At 38.8% G+C, this 15,465-nt stretch overlaps 1 protein-coding gene across 1 annotated transcript in view; it reads left to right on the top strand.

Annotated features, from left to right (window-relative positions):
* LOC138012756 (exportin-2-like) overlaps nucleotides 1–15,465 on the top strand; it is a 59,236-nt gene that overhangs the window by 8,993 nt on the left and 34,778 nt on the right. The window contains exons 6-14 of the mRNA XM_068859644.1: nucleotides 4,888–4,967; nucleotides 5,397–5,487; nucleotides 5,727–5,834; nucleotides 7,648–7,740; nucleotides 8,260–8,355; nucleotides 8,789–8,863; nucleotides 9,984–10,113; nucleotides 10,268–10,333; nucleotides 10,417–10,526. Coding sequence (XP_068715745.1) covers nucleotides 4,888–4,967; nucleotides 5,397–5,487; nucleotides 5,727–5,834; nucleotides 7,648–7,740; nucleotides 8,260–8,355; nucleotides 8,789–8,863; nucleotides 9,984–10,113; nucleotides 10,268–10,333; nucleotides 10,417–10,526 — 849 coding nt within the window. The remainder of the gene's footprint in view (nucleotides 1–4,887; nucleotides 4,968–5,396; nucleotides 5,488–5,726; nucleotides 5,835–7,647; nucleotides 7,741–8,259; nucleotides 8,356–8,788; nucleotides 8,864–9,983; nucleotides 10,114–10,267; nucleotides 10,334–10,416; nucleotides 10,527–15,465) is intronic.

Below are 15,465 nucleotides of genomic sequence, written 5' to 3'. Positions count from 1 at the left end.
CATGCGTTTCATGGCCTAGTAAGGATGATATCGCCTCGCATATTCCTTTAACCACAACCACATCAACCACAACAGGGCTTGAAATTGCAACCAATACAGTCGCATTTGTGACTAAATTTTTCACCTTCGCTCTTTTGAAACAAAATGGTTGGCAGTTGCCACTTTGCTGCTACTTTTGCTAAAATAAATAAATAAATGACAAAATTATTTTGTTTCTCGCTGTGAATTTTCTCTGAAGATAGTGTAATTGTAGAGTAATTTAGCTGCGATGTTACATGCACCGCTCCATTCCTTCAATCGTTCGCCATTTTCAGCGGTTTCTTTTCACACAAGTATTTGGGCTTATATTTTTTTGCTAAACCGCTGACAACACAATGCAGTGCGGCGATTTTGCAACTAAAATTTGCAAAATTGCGACTAAATTTTCGTATCTTATCGCAAAATGCGACTGGATTTTTCGTTAATTTCAAGCCCTGTACAAATAAATGGCGAACTCAACATGCAATAAAGTGAAGATACCCAGATGTATTCCCATGTCAAAGTGTTAACGAGGGTTGACATCTCATAACGACTTGGGGGATTAACATTTTAGTCACGAAAAACACAAAATTTGCAATAACTCGGCAAGAAAATAAACATTTTCAAATAATTTCTTTTTTACAAGGAAACTAATATAATGAGCTATCTTATGGTAGCTTTTTAACATTTTGCAAAATTTGAGACCGAAAAGGTTAGCAGCAACCTTAAACTGAACACACTGAACTGAAGACAAATTGGTTTATTCAACTAAGAATCTATCCGTTGACGAAATTTGAAATGATCAGGTCTGACAGCAAATGATCTTGTCCCCAGTAGCAGAGTGGTTTACTTAAAGAAGGCACGCTAATTGACAAATGGCTTAACTCACTGGAAAATGGTTTAAGAGGTCCAGGCATTCAGTGCAAAGTCAAATGGACAAGACAAGACTAAAATGGTTTAATTTAAGAAGGAACGGTTCAACTAGTGGATGAACAACTTAACTCACCGCCAAATGGTTTAATGGCTGGGCAAGTGATTCAGTGCAATATCATATGGACAAGACAAGACTGAAACGGTTTAGTTAAAGAAGGAACGGCTCAACTAATCAACGGACAACTTAATTCACCGGCAAATGGTTTAATGGCCGGGCAAGTGATTCAGTGCAATGTCAAATGGACAAGTCAAGACTGAAATGAAATAAAACTTGGTGTGAACCTGACAGGCTTTTTGTTCTCCGGGTGAAATTGTTTTTTTCCTTCTTTTTGGATAAAGTATTCCTTTTTTTTTTCAAGAGCACCACTAAATGTAACTAAGGGATAAATGTAACTGATGATGTCCACAGCATGAAGATAAACAAGAGTTGTCCTCTCGATAGCTTTACTCTGTTTTTGTACGTGAAATGGTAACTGTGTCGAAGTGGGGTTTAGTAAAGAATGTAGTCGCCTTGGCAGCTGTCTTTTGGGGTGTCACAACGAGCTTTGCATGACATCCTGACCATTGACTACATGACGGACTAAAAAGATAGGTCCTTTAGGTAATTCCCTTGAAAATTACATACTGTACCATCCAGGTTTTTGTCAAACTTGATACAATATCGATTGATTCATACACAGGACACTAAGAAAAGGCAATAAAAAGATGGTGTCACCTTGCTTGTTTTCGCACTGCATGCCTTTTATTTCAAGTACAACAAAAAAGGCAAGTTGACACTTTGGTCTCTTGGTGATCCACCTTCCCACACGCTTTTGCCGTGAGAGAACGGCTGTGCTGTTCCCAACCCAGCTTACCACATTTGTTGTGCAGCTGCCACTTAAGGAGGTGTCTAAGTCACCTGCCTAATATGTTAGCTACGCCATGCTGATGAGGCCCAGCAAGGCCAATACTGTTGTCCATGGCTGCTAATTTACGAGGTGAAATGGTTGTGCGCATGCGTGATGTGCTGGCCACACCGGGTTTGCCTTTGTGTCACCTAGATTTTTTTGTTGTACTTAGAATAAAGGGCATTCAGCACAAAAACAAGCATGGTAACACCATCTTTTTATCACCCTTTTTGAGTGTCTTGTGTATGAATATCAATTGTGTCAAGTTTGACAAAAATCTGGATAGTACGTCATTTTCAAGGGAATTACCTTAAGGACCCTTCTTTTTAGTCAGTCATTTAGTCAATGGTCAGGATGTCATGCAAAGCTTGTTGTGTGATATCCCAAAGGACAGCTGCGGAGGAGACTCAAGGGAATTTGCGAGCATTTAGTTTCAACGATTGGATTTGTTTAATTTGGAAAATGGCGGATGAAGTTACACAACAACCCGCATCGACCAATGAGACTACAAGGGGCCGAAGACGGCGAGGCAGAGTGATTTGGACCGTTCAGATGAATAGAGACCGGTTGGAGTGTAAAGAAATGGCTCAACAACTAGTAGCATCGGTTGAGCCACCCTTATACCCGAATGGTAGGAAGAAAGGTTATATGTGATCCTTCACGCAAAAAGGGGACTTATCCAAATTTCACGCTATGGCTATTTCACGGTCCTGGCCGTGAAATTGTAAAAAATTATTGGAATGTGAGTGAAATTTCCCTTTCACGCCGTGAAAAAGGTCACAGTCACAGTGAAAATATTTCACGCCGTGAAAACAGGTCGTAACGTCTGAGAAATATTTCACGCCGTGAAACAAAGTGAACTTCTTGCGTAAACATCAATCTGTTACCCTGAACATCATGGCATCATTATGTCACGCCGCCTGGAAAGGTTTTACTGCAATACTGCAAGCATTATTAAAAATCTTTAGGAATCGGCTATCTGTCAGCAAATCGCCAACTCGGGATTGGGTCCATTCTTTTGTTTACTTTTCTGTTTTATATTGTGGTTTTATGAACTTCTGAATGCTAATGCAAAATTATTCTTGGGACATCGGGCGCATTGCGTAAACCTATGTACCAGTTTCTACTGAGAACAAAAAATATTAATAATAATAACAATAAATCAATAAATCAATAAAAATAAAAATTAATAATAAATATTAAAATATCCCTATACTTAGAGCCTAATCGTATTGATGGTTTTAAAAATCTACTAAGAATAATAAATGTACTGATAATAATCATGTTATGTCTAGAAATCTTTCCTATGTGATATTTCCAAAATGTTTCTTGGATTTTTTCTATAAAGACGAATCCTAAAACTGTCTTAAACCAGAAAGCTTAAACCTATTACTAGACTTGAATCTGAACTTCATGCTGACATTATCTTGAAACTCCTAGCAATGTTCAGTGTATTAGACACCACCATTTTCTGTATTCTGCAAAGTACTGAGGCACTTCTGCCCTGACCAACCAGAGATCTGAGACTTCCCTGTACACTCGTTGAGCACCCTCCCAACACGTCTATCACGATGTTGTGCTGTTCCACTTTCTTTCCTGGCATCTGCATCTTGGTCTTGTGATGTAGCAGTGCGTACTTTAATGTCTTCTCAGCATCCTTTGCCTCTCTATTTGAGATCCAGGGGCAGCTCATTTCCAACAGCATTACTCTTTTTGACTCCTTGTTGACTATACGCGCATCGATCCTGTTCGCTCTTACTTCAGTACTCTCTGCATATAATGGCACATCCCAATATGCCTTTGCTCTTGAGTTCTCGTATAGAGCCTTAGCCAGCACATGGGCTTGTGTCTCAGGGGGCCTTACTACACAGCCGACATGTCAGATCCGAGCCAGTGTGGCACCTGGTCTTCTTATGATGGTAAATCTTAGTTGGAAGCATTTGTAGGTAAAGTTCTTGCATTCCAGCCACTGTATGGGTGGGGCCTGATTCAAGAGTGCGAAGCACTCTGTCCCACTTTCTTCGTCCTCCCATCTCTGAACTACGAATTGTCCTTGCCATATTTCTGCTCTCAACTTGTCAGCGTTCTTTCCTTGCTGGGTGCGCTTCACCCATACTCCTATCTTCTTCCCTTCAATCTCTTCATTTCTGTCACCAGTGGCACCTGTTGGCCCCAGATGAACTAAGTTAAGATGGAGGTCCAGTTTACTCGCATACTTCTTTGCATCTTTAATGAGCGACCTTCGCCCTGACGCCTCTGACTTTTCCTCAAACGTTCTCACCATCTCGATCTTCTTGTCATTGTTGGCATACATTTTGACTGCTGACTTGGTGACCTTATATTGTTCTTCTCCTTGGGAGATACTTCAAAGCTGTTGACCCTAGTGGATGCTTTCCACCGCTCTCACAGATCACTTTAAGTGTCTCTCGATCCAGCCTTTGTAATTCATCCAGAGGCCATGTCTGGTTCCACATTAGATATTCTATCATTGGTAGTGCGAACTGGTTTGTGGCTATCACTCCATTATAATCCGACTGTGGACTGGACCAGATAACAGATAGACGCTTTAGATACACCTTGGCTGCAACCTCTAGAGCGAACCCGTCTTCTTGCTTTACATTCTCTGGGACTCCCAAGAAGTTGTAGTTCGAACCCTCACTTTAGGCTCTCTATCATCTCTGACTCGCCACATTCAATCTCCGCTATCCTGGAGATCACCCTTCTTTACATGCACCACTGAGCATTTTCGATTGTTCCACTCTAAGCTGTTGTCAGCCGTTGCAGATTTCACTGACCTTATGGCTCTTCCCAACTTTTCCTCTGACGCTGCGTAGATCTTCGTCAATAGGTGTGTGATCTTCTCACCAATTGGTTTAGTCGTCCTGTATTATTATTATTATTATTATTATTATTATTAAGAAATGCAATATCTGACATTGATATTTTATTATTAATTACTCTTATAATAGATACCACAAGGGATATATTCACTTGTATTCATGCTTTGTCGCTGTTTTTTTGTCCTGGTTTGGTTTTCTTCCTTTGTTAGGACCTAGTTGCCAAGTTTAACAGTGGGGATTTTCACATAATAAATGGAGTATTGCATACTGCACATTCACTCTTCAAAAGGTTGGTACAAGACAGTGAGAAGTAGAAGTGGTTTGGAGAGATCTTGCCTTGTACACTGACACCTGTGAAAGACCTATAAACTGTTTTTGTAGTCGAGCAAAATCCTCTTGAAAGTGTTGTGCAATATGAGAAATTGGTATTTGTTAAAGGTTATCATGAGCGTCGACCCCACCACCACAATCATCATCATCAATAATAATAATAATAATAATAATAATAATTATTATTATTATTATTATTATTGTTATTATTATTATTGTATTTTTGTCAGCACATATTGCACTCCCCTCATCCTGTTTACAATATGTAAGGAACTCAACAACAATAGTACTGGTTCCTGGAAATAACTAGAAAGTTCTGCATGTAGGAAATCAAGAACAGACTTAACGGTTGAACCTAACACGTTATCTTGTAATTGAATTGTTTCAGGTATCGACATGAATTTAAGTCTCAAGAATTGTGGACTGAAATCAAGTTTGTGTTGGAAAGGTTTGCACAACCATTCACAAATCTTTTTGAGGTAACTGGATGTTGCTTTACTTCCTAACTCCATTTAGTTTTGCCTTTGTTGTACATGTAGTCTTAGCAACAGTTATCAATGTCAGCCAGAAGTAAGAACCCCGAACCCCCTCTGGTTGGCCTGCCATTAAAAATCAATTTTTTTAAAAGCCTGGTGGCTTTGAATCCAGGATGTCCAGAGCTCAAGGCAACCACCCTAATCACTGGGCCATAGCAATGAATGGTTTTTTTTTTTTTCAGGCAATCATGGAGGAAGCTAACAGGTGTGGCCATGATATGGCCAAATTAAAGGACATTCTTGGCTCCATTCTGCTCATTTGTAAGGTGTTTTATAGCTTGAACTTTCAGGTAATCTTCATTAGTCGAATACTTGTACACTTATTTTAAATAAATAATAATAATTACCTGCATCCTAAGTGGTAGATAAAATATGAGTGGGATATCTGTATGGGTGTTTACAATGGCAAGCCATTGTAAACGCCCATGCAGGTCTCAGATTATTGTACTCGTGAAAAGAAACAATATGTTTTAATCAGTAGAGATCTGTATTAAAAGTTAAGACCTGTAGCAGTCGCTTCAGGTGTCCAACTTGCTTGAGACACAATAGAAGATGTTTTGTTGGATATCTTTGTGTCAGAAAAACTTGTGAAGTTACCTTCCACAAATCTTGCATTTGAAATAAGGAAAATTGTGACCTAAAATAATCTTGGGTTAGAGCAACATGATTTACAAAGTTTTTGATCTGAAAATGTAAACGTGAGAAATGGCATGTCACATGTAACAGCATGCGAGTGAAATTTGTCTGCTTTTAATTCAAAACACTACCAGTTTTTAAAAATAAATAACGTTCACTAACTCTGAGGATACAAGTGATAAATTATTTGGAAAATACTACTGTCCTGTAGTCAAAATCCTCCTAGATTTCCAGGCAGTTGATCCATCACACTTCCCTTTGGCTCACTAAGACAAAAATGTGAATCTTAACAATGCCAAGGTTCTGTTCACGCTGCTAGCAGAGCCTTTCCTTTGCTTGCTTGATTTTGGCGTTCTCAGAAGGACTCTGCGTGAATCCAGTGAGATCTTTATTGAGCATGCGCTGCATGTTGCCAGGATCCTGTTTTGAACACGGGGCTAATATGCCTTATAGGCGTGGCCATCTTGATTTTTCATGGTACAGCGGGCTCAATTTAAACATTGGTCATACCACTAAACGGTTGCTCGCACTGGAAAAACCACTTTGACAGGAGAATTCAAGATTGTCTGGTCCAGAAGTTCTGGCTGTGGCAGCTTCAAAGAGCTAGTTGACATGATTCAAGCAGAATCTCCTTTTCTCCTTCTTAGTAAAGAAAAAGACAAAAGTAGGCTCTGCTTGCGGGGTGGGTTCTGTTCAACTTGGCTGCAGAACATTCACAGGTGTAAATGCTCACACAACAAATTCATTTTCCTCCACTTTTCAGCTAATGTTCCATTGCATTGCCTTGAAAATATATATAAATCTCAATCCCCAAGCAAAATTGCTGCCATCTTTGTAACACAAAATTATGGCATCACTGCCAAACAAATTCCTTTGAAACTTGCATCTTAGACCTCTCATCAACTGCATCTTGTCGGTATCAAAATGCTCATTAATCACTAAAGTTCTGCTAAAAACTCAACTTACATCCCCATCAAAATACAGCTGAAAATTTCAATCCCCAAGTCACTTGTCAGTGTAGAGGCATTACAGTGGTTTAAGCACCAGAAACTGTGTAAAAATCCTGAAAAAACCTTCAAATTCTCCCTCGCTTCTAGTTGCCATTTCAAGCTGTTCTGTGAAAGTGGTGAGGTTTTACTAAGGTAACCAGGCCTCAGTATTGTCTTGGAAGCTCAAAACCAGTGTTAAACAGATAGAATTCTTAAGAGTGGTCAAGTTAAATATTAGATTAGAAGAATAATTGTTTTGTTGTCTACATGTAGTTTGCAGTTCTGAAGCTGCTTTGAGCCAATTTATGTACTTTTGTTATATTTAATCAAAAATTATAAGACTGCAAAGGATTATGGGTAATCCTGGTCAGCAGGAAAAAACCGTAAAAGTTAAAAAAAAAACCATTTCTATGAACAGATGTGTTAATTAAAGCTTATCTTTATTGACCATTTTATTTTTTTTGGTTTGATATTGCAGGACTTGCCAGAGCACTTTGAAGAGAACATGGATAAATGGATGAAGAACTTCCTTATTCTCCTCACAACAAATAGCAAGGAACTCAAGCTTGAGGTTAACTTGGAGATATTAGTTCGTTCTCTCCTGAAATTATAAATGCATTTACATGTATATCCCTTGCTGGGATACATAAGAAATACCTTTAAGCTAAGAGGCAAGTTTTGCCAGACTTAATCCAAAATAGGACCAAGTCAAGCTCTGACCTCTGGATGAATCTGTTTTGGTTGTTATCTTGTTTGATACCTTAGCTGCAGTAAAGAATCAACTGGTGTGGTTCCAGTCAAAGATCAAATGAAAGTAGTTCGTTTGTGATTCTAAAGTGACAACAAAAAACATGGTTTACCCATTTTATTCAAGAAGTAGGTTGATTTTAGGCAGAGTGGACATGAAATCAAGGGGTTCTCCATTGACCGATTTTGGCTGGTTTGGGCGTCAAAGGGTTAAATTTACTTTATGTCAGAATGTTTTAGGCACCGTCCTCCAAGCTCACCTCTTGGTGATCGTTGAAGAGTAATTTTTAGAAAGCCCTAGCTTCTGTTATATTTTTACACAAACCAGTTTTCTTTGTACCAGGACACAGATGGCGAGGCTGGACCTTTAGACCTAATCAAGTCACAAGTCTGCGATAACGTTTCCTTGTATGCCCAGAAATATGATGAAGAATTTGAGGTGAAGTCTATTGAAATTACAGGAGCGTCATAATCATTGGAAATTGGTTTTATGCTGTCGCAGAACACACAATGTTAAAATGTACTTGAAATACAAGAGATCACCTAAATATTTTGTTTTAGAGCTGGATTATGCACTGTACTGAACAGTAACACAGACTTAAAAGCCTTAACTATATTTATAAAAGAAGAACATATTAATAAGCATAATTATTAAGATATGTTACCTAATGTTATGACTCCATAAACATCACAACAATGCGTTTTTTTGGTGTGTTGATTACAATTTTATTACAATGCATGTACTGTAGGTTGAGAGATTATGTCTTTGTTAAAATTAATTCAGACTTCTTGAGTTTCAGTGAAAAAGATTAAAGTTCACCTTTGGTCTGCATATGAGTCTCACATATTAGCATTTGATTGTTTTATTGCAGAATTACCTTCCAAAGTTTGTAGAGGCCATTTGGCAACTTCTTGTCTCAACAGAAAAAGTAACTAAGCATGACATTGTAAGTGTAACTTGTTTAACTACATGTTCATGACATGAACCTATTCACACCGAGAGTGCCCCAAATCGGTGATTAAAACCTCTCACACTCAGTAGGGAAGAGTTAAAGAAAGGTCAATGTGCAGGGGTTTCAATAACTATGAACTAGATGCCTAGGCTAATCAATGTAAGTAGCAGTCACTCTTGTCTTTTATAAGGGTTTGAGTGATAATCAATGCATCTAGTATCTGGCAGTGAGAGGCAAATTTCTGACAAACAGACGGTGGATGATGATGAAGTGACTGTGTATCTGTTTGAAGTGTGGTTTACTTATATTGTCCAGATACAGTGTAAGTGTGAGGATCCCTTCTCCTTTTCTATAATGTAAGTATAGGTAATCACATGATTGCGAGTGCAATTTGGAATATATAAGCACTTGTAACCAGAAGGGTGAGTGCAATTTGTAGTCTTTGAAAAAATTTACAAGTGCTTATTTTTCCAAATTGCATGAGAAAAATCATGTGATTACTTATCAAAAATGTACATGAAAAAATTCAAGATGTTTAAGAACAAATGCACGGGAAAAATTGCGCCACCCAGGGCGCACGCTTGATTTGAAAACAAAAGATTTGATTGGTTCTGACAAAACCCTTTTGTTTATTAGCCAATCGTAGAATTTTGATGTTTAATTTGCACTGGTATTAAACCTTTTGCACTGGTGTATTACACCTTTTGCACGGTGTTGCACTTGAACTGCGTTGCTCTCAGCCAATCAGAATCGAGTAATTTTTTCATGCATATGATTAACAGTATAACTGCACAGTAATAAATCAATTGTTCGGCATTTGTTCGGCACACTCCAAATTTGTCTCCAATCCCAAGAAATACGGGTAATTAAAATAATTATGTTGGTTATATGGGTATTTCCCCTTAAGTTTAGGAGGAGTAATATTTTATTATTATTATTATTATTATTGAAAGAGAAAAGTCCAAGCCTTCCACCTTTTACAAAAGCAATAAACTGACTGAAAACGGAAATAGGCTTGTGGAAATACTTTAGTGAAAGCTTATCTTTTTGTTTGTTTATTTTCCTGAATGGCTTTTGTTTTTCCAGCATTGTAATGTTTTTCTTCCATTTGCAGGTAGTTAGTAATGCAATCGGGTTCCTTGCTTCTGCTTCAGAACGGAGCAACTACAAATACTTGTTTGAAAAGCAAGAAACTTTGAAGAGTATCTGTGAAAATGTTGTTGTTCCGAACATTGAGTTCAGAGGTAGTTCATTGTCACTTAACCTTTTTCAGTATCTTCTCTTTGATGTATTTGACTTTTTTGTTCATAATTTTATAAATATAATTACTGCAATGAAAAGAGGTAGGTAGTTAATTTGAAATTGAAAATAGATCATGGCTGCATTATAATCTTTCAGAGGAGGACGAAGAAGTATTTGAGGACAATCCTGAAGAGTACATCCGGAGAGATATCGAGGGATCAGGTCAGCAACAGAGCTAAAATGTTATTCTACACGCTGTGGTTGAAATATTATCATGCTAACCTAATGCTGATTCCAAATTTCAGATGTGGACACTCGTCGTCGAGCCGCTTCTGACCTTGTAAGAGGATTATGTAAATTCCATGAACAGCGGGTCATAGAAATATTTTCTCATCATGTAGTGGCCATGCTTGAGGTAGGTATTTGACATTTTGCTGAAATGTGAAAAGTTGACTTTTTTTGAGCTGTTGGAGGGAAAATTATCCAACATGTAGCTGTACCCTCCCCCCAAAAGAAAAACGGGAGGAGGGAACATCTACAAAAAGCTGGCCCAAATCGTATTCATGGCTTTTGCAAGAAAATGTATAGAGTTTTCGCATTGGTCACCTACCTTAGTCAATTCTTTCGAAAACACAGATTGGTGAAAATAGATTGTACCGTTGACTCCACTCGCTGTTTAAGCAGTGATGATAACAGTGAGGAAGGAAACAGCGCAAAAGGAACGTGAATAGTTTGCTCATCTTGATTCGGACATGGGCTGTAACTAACTTGCCTGGTGCGCTTCAGTGTGCTGAAATCAAAACGTTCTGGAAGCGACTCCTTTGACTGGAAAACAAGCCGAGCCTTTTCGAAACTTGCTATGTAGGAGCTTCTCATTGATTTTTCTAATTCCTCAAGGTTGTGCTGCAAATTTTGACGTTTTGTAAGGACAGCATAACTGTATTCTTAAACCATGATTATTTGTCCATAAATGAGATTAAGGTCTAATTAATTCCGAGGTAGGACAAACTTCCATTGCTTACAGGAAGGATTTAGTACAAGACACAAATGGGTAAATATCACTGTGTCATTTATTTTATTTCACTGGAATCCGTATCAAGAATTAATCTGTAACTATTTTCAAATTTCGAACAATAAATAAGTAAATCAGTTTGAAACCAATGACAATTGTGTGAATCCGTAAGCAATACAATAACACAGCCTGCAAGTGTACTCAAGATTGTGTTAACATCAAAGGTTGTGTTCTTGCTTTGGACTAAATATCGCTCATAATCCTTTTCAATCTCTCAAAAACACAGTATACACTTAAAAAGGGACAGTGACTTTCAAATGAGTTCCAGAGAACAGAAATATATCTAATGCAATAGAAATTTAATGAAATATGAAGCCTTTGTTTTCACCAATTTTAGCGGAAATACCAATAATTTCCAGAAATTGCATAAATTCCCGTGAAGTCACAGAACACAATTTGGGCCACCTTTTCGCAGAAGTTCCAGCTCCTCCCATTTTTCTTTTGGGGGGGGGGGAGGGTATGGCTACACGTAGGCCATGGGAAAATTGGCTTTGTTCAGCCCAACATTGATACATCCAGGGATCGGCAGATTATTTTCAAGCCAAGTCTAGACGGTGTAATTTGAGGATTCCAGTAAATCAGAAAGGTAGACTTCATCACTAAAGATAATGTGATTGAATTCCAAGAAATTTGTATCAAGAATCCGGTATGGCTTTAAGAACCAAAGATGTGAAATGAAATACAAGAATGTTTCTGGTTCCACTAGTTCATTACATAATACACTTCCTTGAAGAAACTTTGCTGTTAGATTAATTTACTATTGTTGGATTGTGGAAAATAGACACATTGGCAATTAAATGAGTACCAATAATAAGCCAGGATAAAACTATTTCTAAGAATTAAAACTAAATCTTAGAATAATTTGAAATATGGTATGAAGCCAAATGTCACTCAGCTTGGTGTTAAAGCTAGCCATGACTTGAAAAGAAAGGAGGTAGAAAGTTTCGTAACTTTTGGTTGCTGTGACACTACTAAAGACACCCTCATCATACTGCTCTTTCATTTTTGGTGAAGTTGTGCTGGCATTATCTCATGGTTACAAGTTTTAGTTGTTTGATTGCGTTCTAATAAGCAGAGCAAAATTTAAAACTTGTTGGCACTGATGAGCTTGAAGGGAGGTGCCTTACAGTGCTGTGGCAGTCATGCAAGGATGTAACCATGGCAATGCAAGGTTCCTCTGTCCACCTCTTGGGACCAGTCGCACTGAATAATCAGTGGAAGTCTTGTACTTACCTGTGAGGAGGGTGGGTGGGAACACAGCTAGCCTGTGTAGCAGGCAGTTTGGTGAATTTCCTTCTTTCCTTTCCACTAGGGTTGACTAAAAATGCTTAAAATCTATATAGCAAAACCTCTGGAGAGTATTCTCAATGCTTCACTTTCAACAGTTGTTCCCATTGACTTCAAAATAGCAAACATCATACCTGAAAATAAAAAGATCACAGTCTTGCCTGTGCAATTATTGTCCTTTTTTTCTTTCATTTCTGTTTTTAGTATAAAATAGTAGTAAAAGCTTAAAAAAAACGTCTGTTACGAGCCAGAAGGCCCATTCAGGCCAGCGCTTATCTCCGGTTTCTGTAGCATGAAGGGACTACAGTGTAGGAGTATTTGTACTCCCCCCTGGATGGGATGCTAGTCCATTGGAGGGTTACCCTCAGCATTTTCGCCAGTATCCATTTATACACCTGGGTGGAGAGAGGCACCGTGAGAGTAAAGCATCTTGCCCAAGATTGCCCAACACAATGTCCCCAACCAGTACCTGAACACGGACCACTCGATCCGGAGTCGAGCACTCTAACCATGAAGCCACCGTGCCTCCTATAAAGTAGTAGTAGCTATCGCTAAGTGCCAAAGAGTTTGCAGATTTGTATCAGATTGTCATGTTTGGAACCCAATAGCACGTGTAGTTGTAGTTTTTTATTTTTATTTTTAAAAAGTAGTAGTAGCTATCGCTAAGTGCCAAAGAGTTTGCAGATTTGTATCAGATTGTCATGTTTGGAACCCAATAGCACGTGTAGTTGTAGTTTTTTATTTTTATTTTTATATTTTATTATTTTAATACAGAAATAAGTAAAACCCTTGAACATTTTGTTTTTAGAACAACAATGAAAATGTCAACGTGTTTGCAATAATATTGAAAGTACTGCTGTAAGTTTTGAACCGCCCTAATTTTAACAGGAACATGCAATAATTAAGTTCGATAAAATTTTAGTTTGTGCCATGTAAAAAATTGCCAAAACGTTTTCAGACTTTTCAGTGTAAAACATGTAAATTATGGGGAATCAAACTTTATCGCACAGGAAAGTTGTTTCACTTTTACAATTTTTGTTTTGCAAGATACAGCCATGAATTATAAGTGAAATTGATTGTTGAATTGTGTACTTTGCCGACAACATATTATTTTCCTTTGAAAATTAAATAAATTCTTCGCAACTCAATGGTTACAAAACGAAAAACAAACTGCTCTACTCGCGAACTGACGGAAGAAATTGACAACAGCGGCCGATAAGAACACGTATGCTGGTTTAGTTTTGAGCTTGTTCACTCAGTATAGAACATGCTGGTTTGAAAATAAGTATTAAAGAACACTCAAAGCAAGTGTACACAACACAATGATCAGGGAAATGGGAAAAAATGTGTTTTCACTCACCTCCAAACACAAGATCATCAATAGTCACGTGCATCATGCAAGTTTGTCTAATGACATCACACATCAAAACACACACTTTTATTGGTCCCTACTAAAATCTCCAGGAAATCTACACCAAACTTTACAGTTACGTCACAAGAAGAATTTCCACGATGCGATTGGCTTCTTTTTTCTGTTGTTACATTACATTACTTTTTTTCGCCTGCAGCTCAATACATGTACTTTCGTGCGCGACTCTATGATGCTCCGGCCTCACGATCCTCACCTTTTGGCTCGGATCGCTCGTTGGCAACTAAAGCTTTTAGAAAAACTTGTATAATTATAATCAATTGGGTTTTAGAGCTAAGCACAGCACAAATCATTGACAATGATGACTACCAGGCGGTTTTTCACTCCTTCTCCTCTCCCCCTCCCACTTCGCTTTTGTTTTGACTTTGGCCAGTAGTGTACACCTTATTTTAGCACCAGAGGTTCCTTTACACTCTAGGGTATTCTTCCAGGTAGCCGAAAGTGTGCTACTCCCCTCTTTCCATCAGTGCTCTGTTTTAAGGGTATTTAAAGCTACCTCAAGCTACACAGATTGGAAAGAAGTTGAAGCAAGGATGTAAGGTCACTAGGGATCGAACTCGGGACCTCTTGCACAGAAGGCTGCACATTAACCAACTGTGGAATCCTTACTCCTTACATTCAACTGGTCACTCTAAAATGTCAACCTCCAGTGGAAGGAAGTGTCTAAGGGCCTCTTTACACGAGCCCGGGTTGGACACCGACCCGGGTCAGTTCAGCGTCGAATTTTACGTTTACACAAGCCCGGGCTGGGTGAGGGTTGGGTCATTCTCGCTGACCCGGGTCAGTTCCCTTTTCGCTGGGTTGAAAGGGCTGGTGACTACTTGTCCGTGAGGAAAATGGGGGACGAACCATGCAATCATCAGAATCATCAATTTGTGGCTGACAAATTGAGCAGGACCAAAACTGTCAGGAAACCGATCAGCCATTCGCTCTTGTAACTTCGAGTACATAGTAATGGTGTCCTCGTTAAAGTCTATATTTTGATAGTCCATCTCGCTTTTAAATTCTTTTTATTTCGCAATAAGTTGTCCAGTCATTGAGTGATTCCATTGCCAACTTGTTCTTTTTTCCTCTTCATGCCCATTTGCCTCCGCCATTTTGGCACAGGCGGCGCATGGGGGCGAATGCTGAACCTCAAAAAAAGTGACGCCAGTGTTTACATGAAGAAATTTCAACCCTTCTAGCCGGGTCAACCAGAGTCTTGAGAAGGGTTACCCGGCAAGGGGGGCTGACCCAGTTTGACTACTGTTTTCCTGTAAATGCTTATAAACATTTGACTGCAAAAGGGTTACCCGCCGCGGTGATTCAACCCGGGGTAAAAAGCAACCCGGGCTCGTGTTAAGAGGCCCTAAAGTTCACCAGACCAACCCCTACGCGGGCTAGACCACAGAAAGCAAAACCATGCTAAGGTGTGTGACAATCTGCAACATGGAGTGCCATGTTACCCTGCAATGTCTCATGGTGCCTGCATAGCACAATATTGAACTGCTGGCCAGTGAGCCTCGATTTTATCTTCGCTTAAATTTCATTCAGCCCCTTCACTTCCATCAGCATAGTCGATCCTAG

The sequence above is a fragment of the Montipora foliosa genome, chromosome 8 (genome assembly GCF_036669935.1).
Source record: "Montipora foliosa isolate CH-2021 chromosome 8, ASM3666993v2, whole genome shotgun sequence".
NCBI lineage: Eukaryota > Metazoa > Cnidaria > Anthozoa > Scleractinia > Acroporidae > Montipora > Montipora foliosa.
The sequence above is the reverse complement of the archived record's forward strand: the minus strand, read 5'-3'. Positions and strand labels throughout refer to the sequence as shown.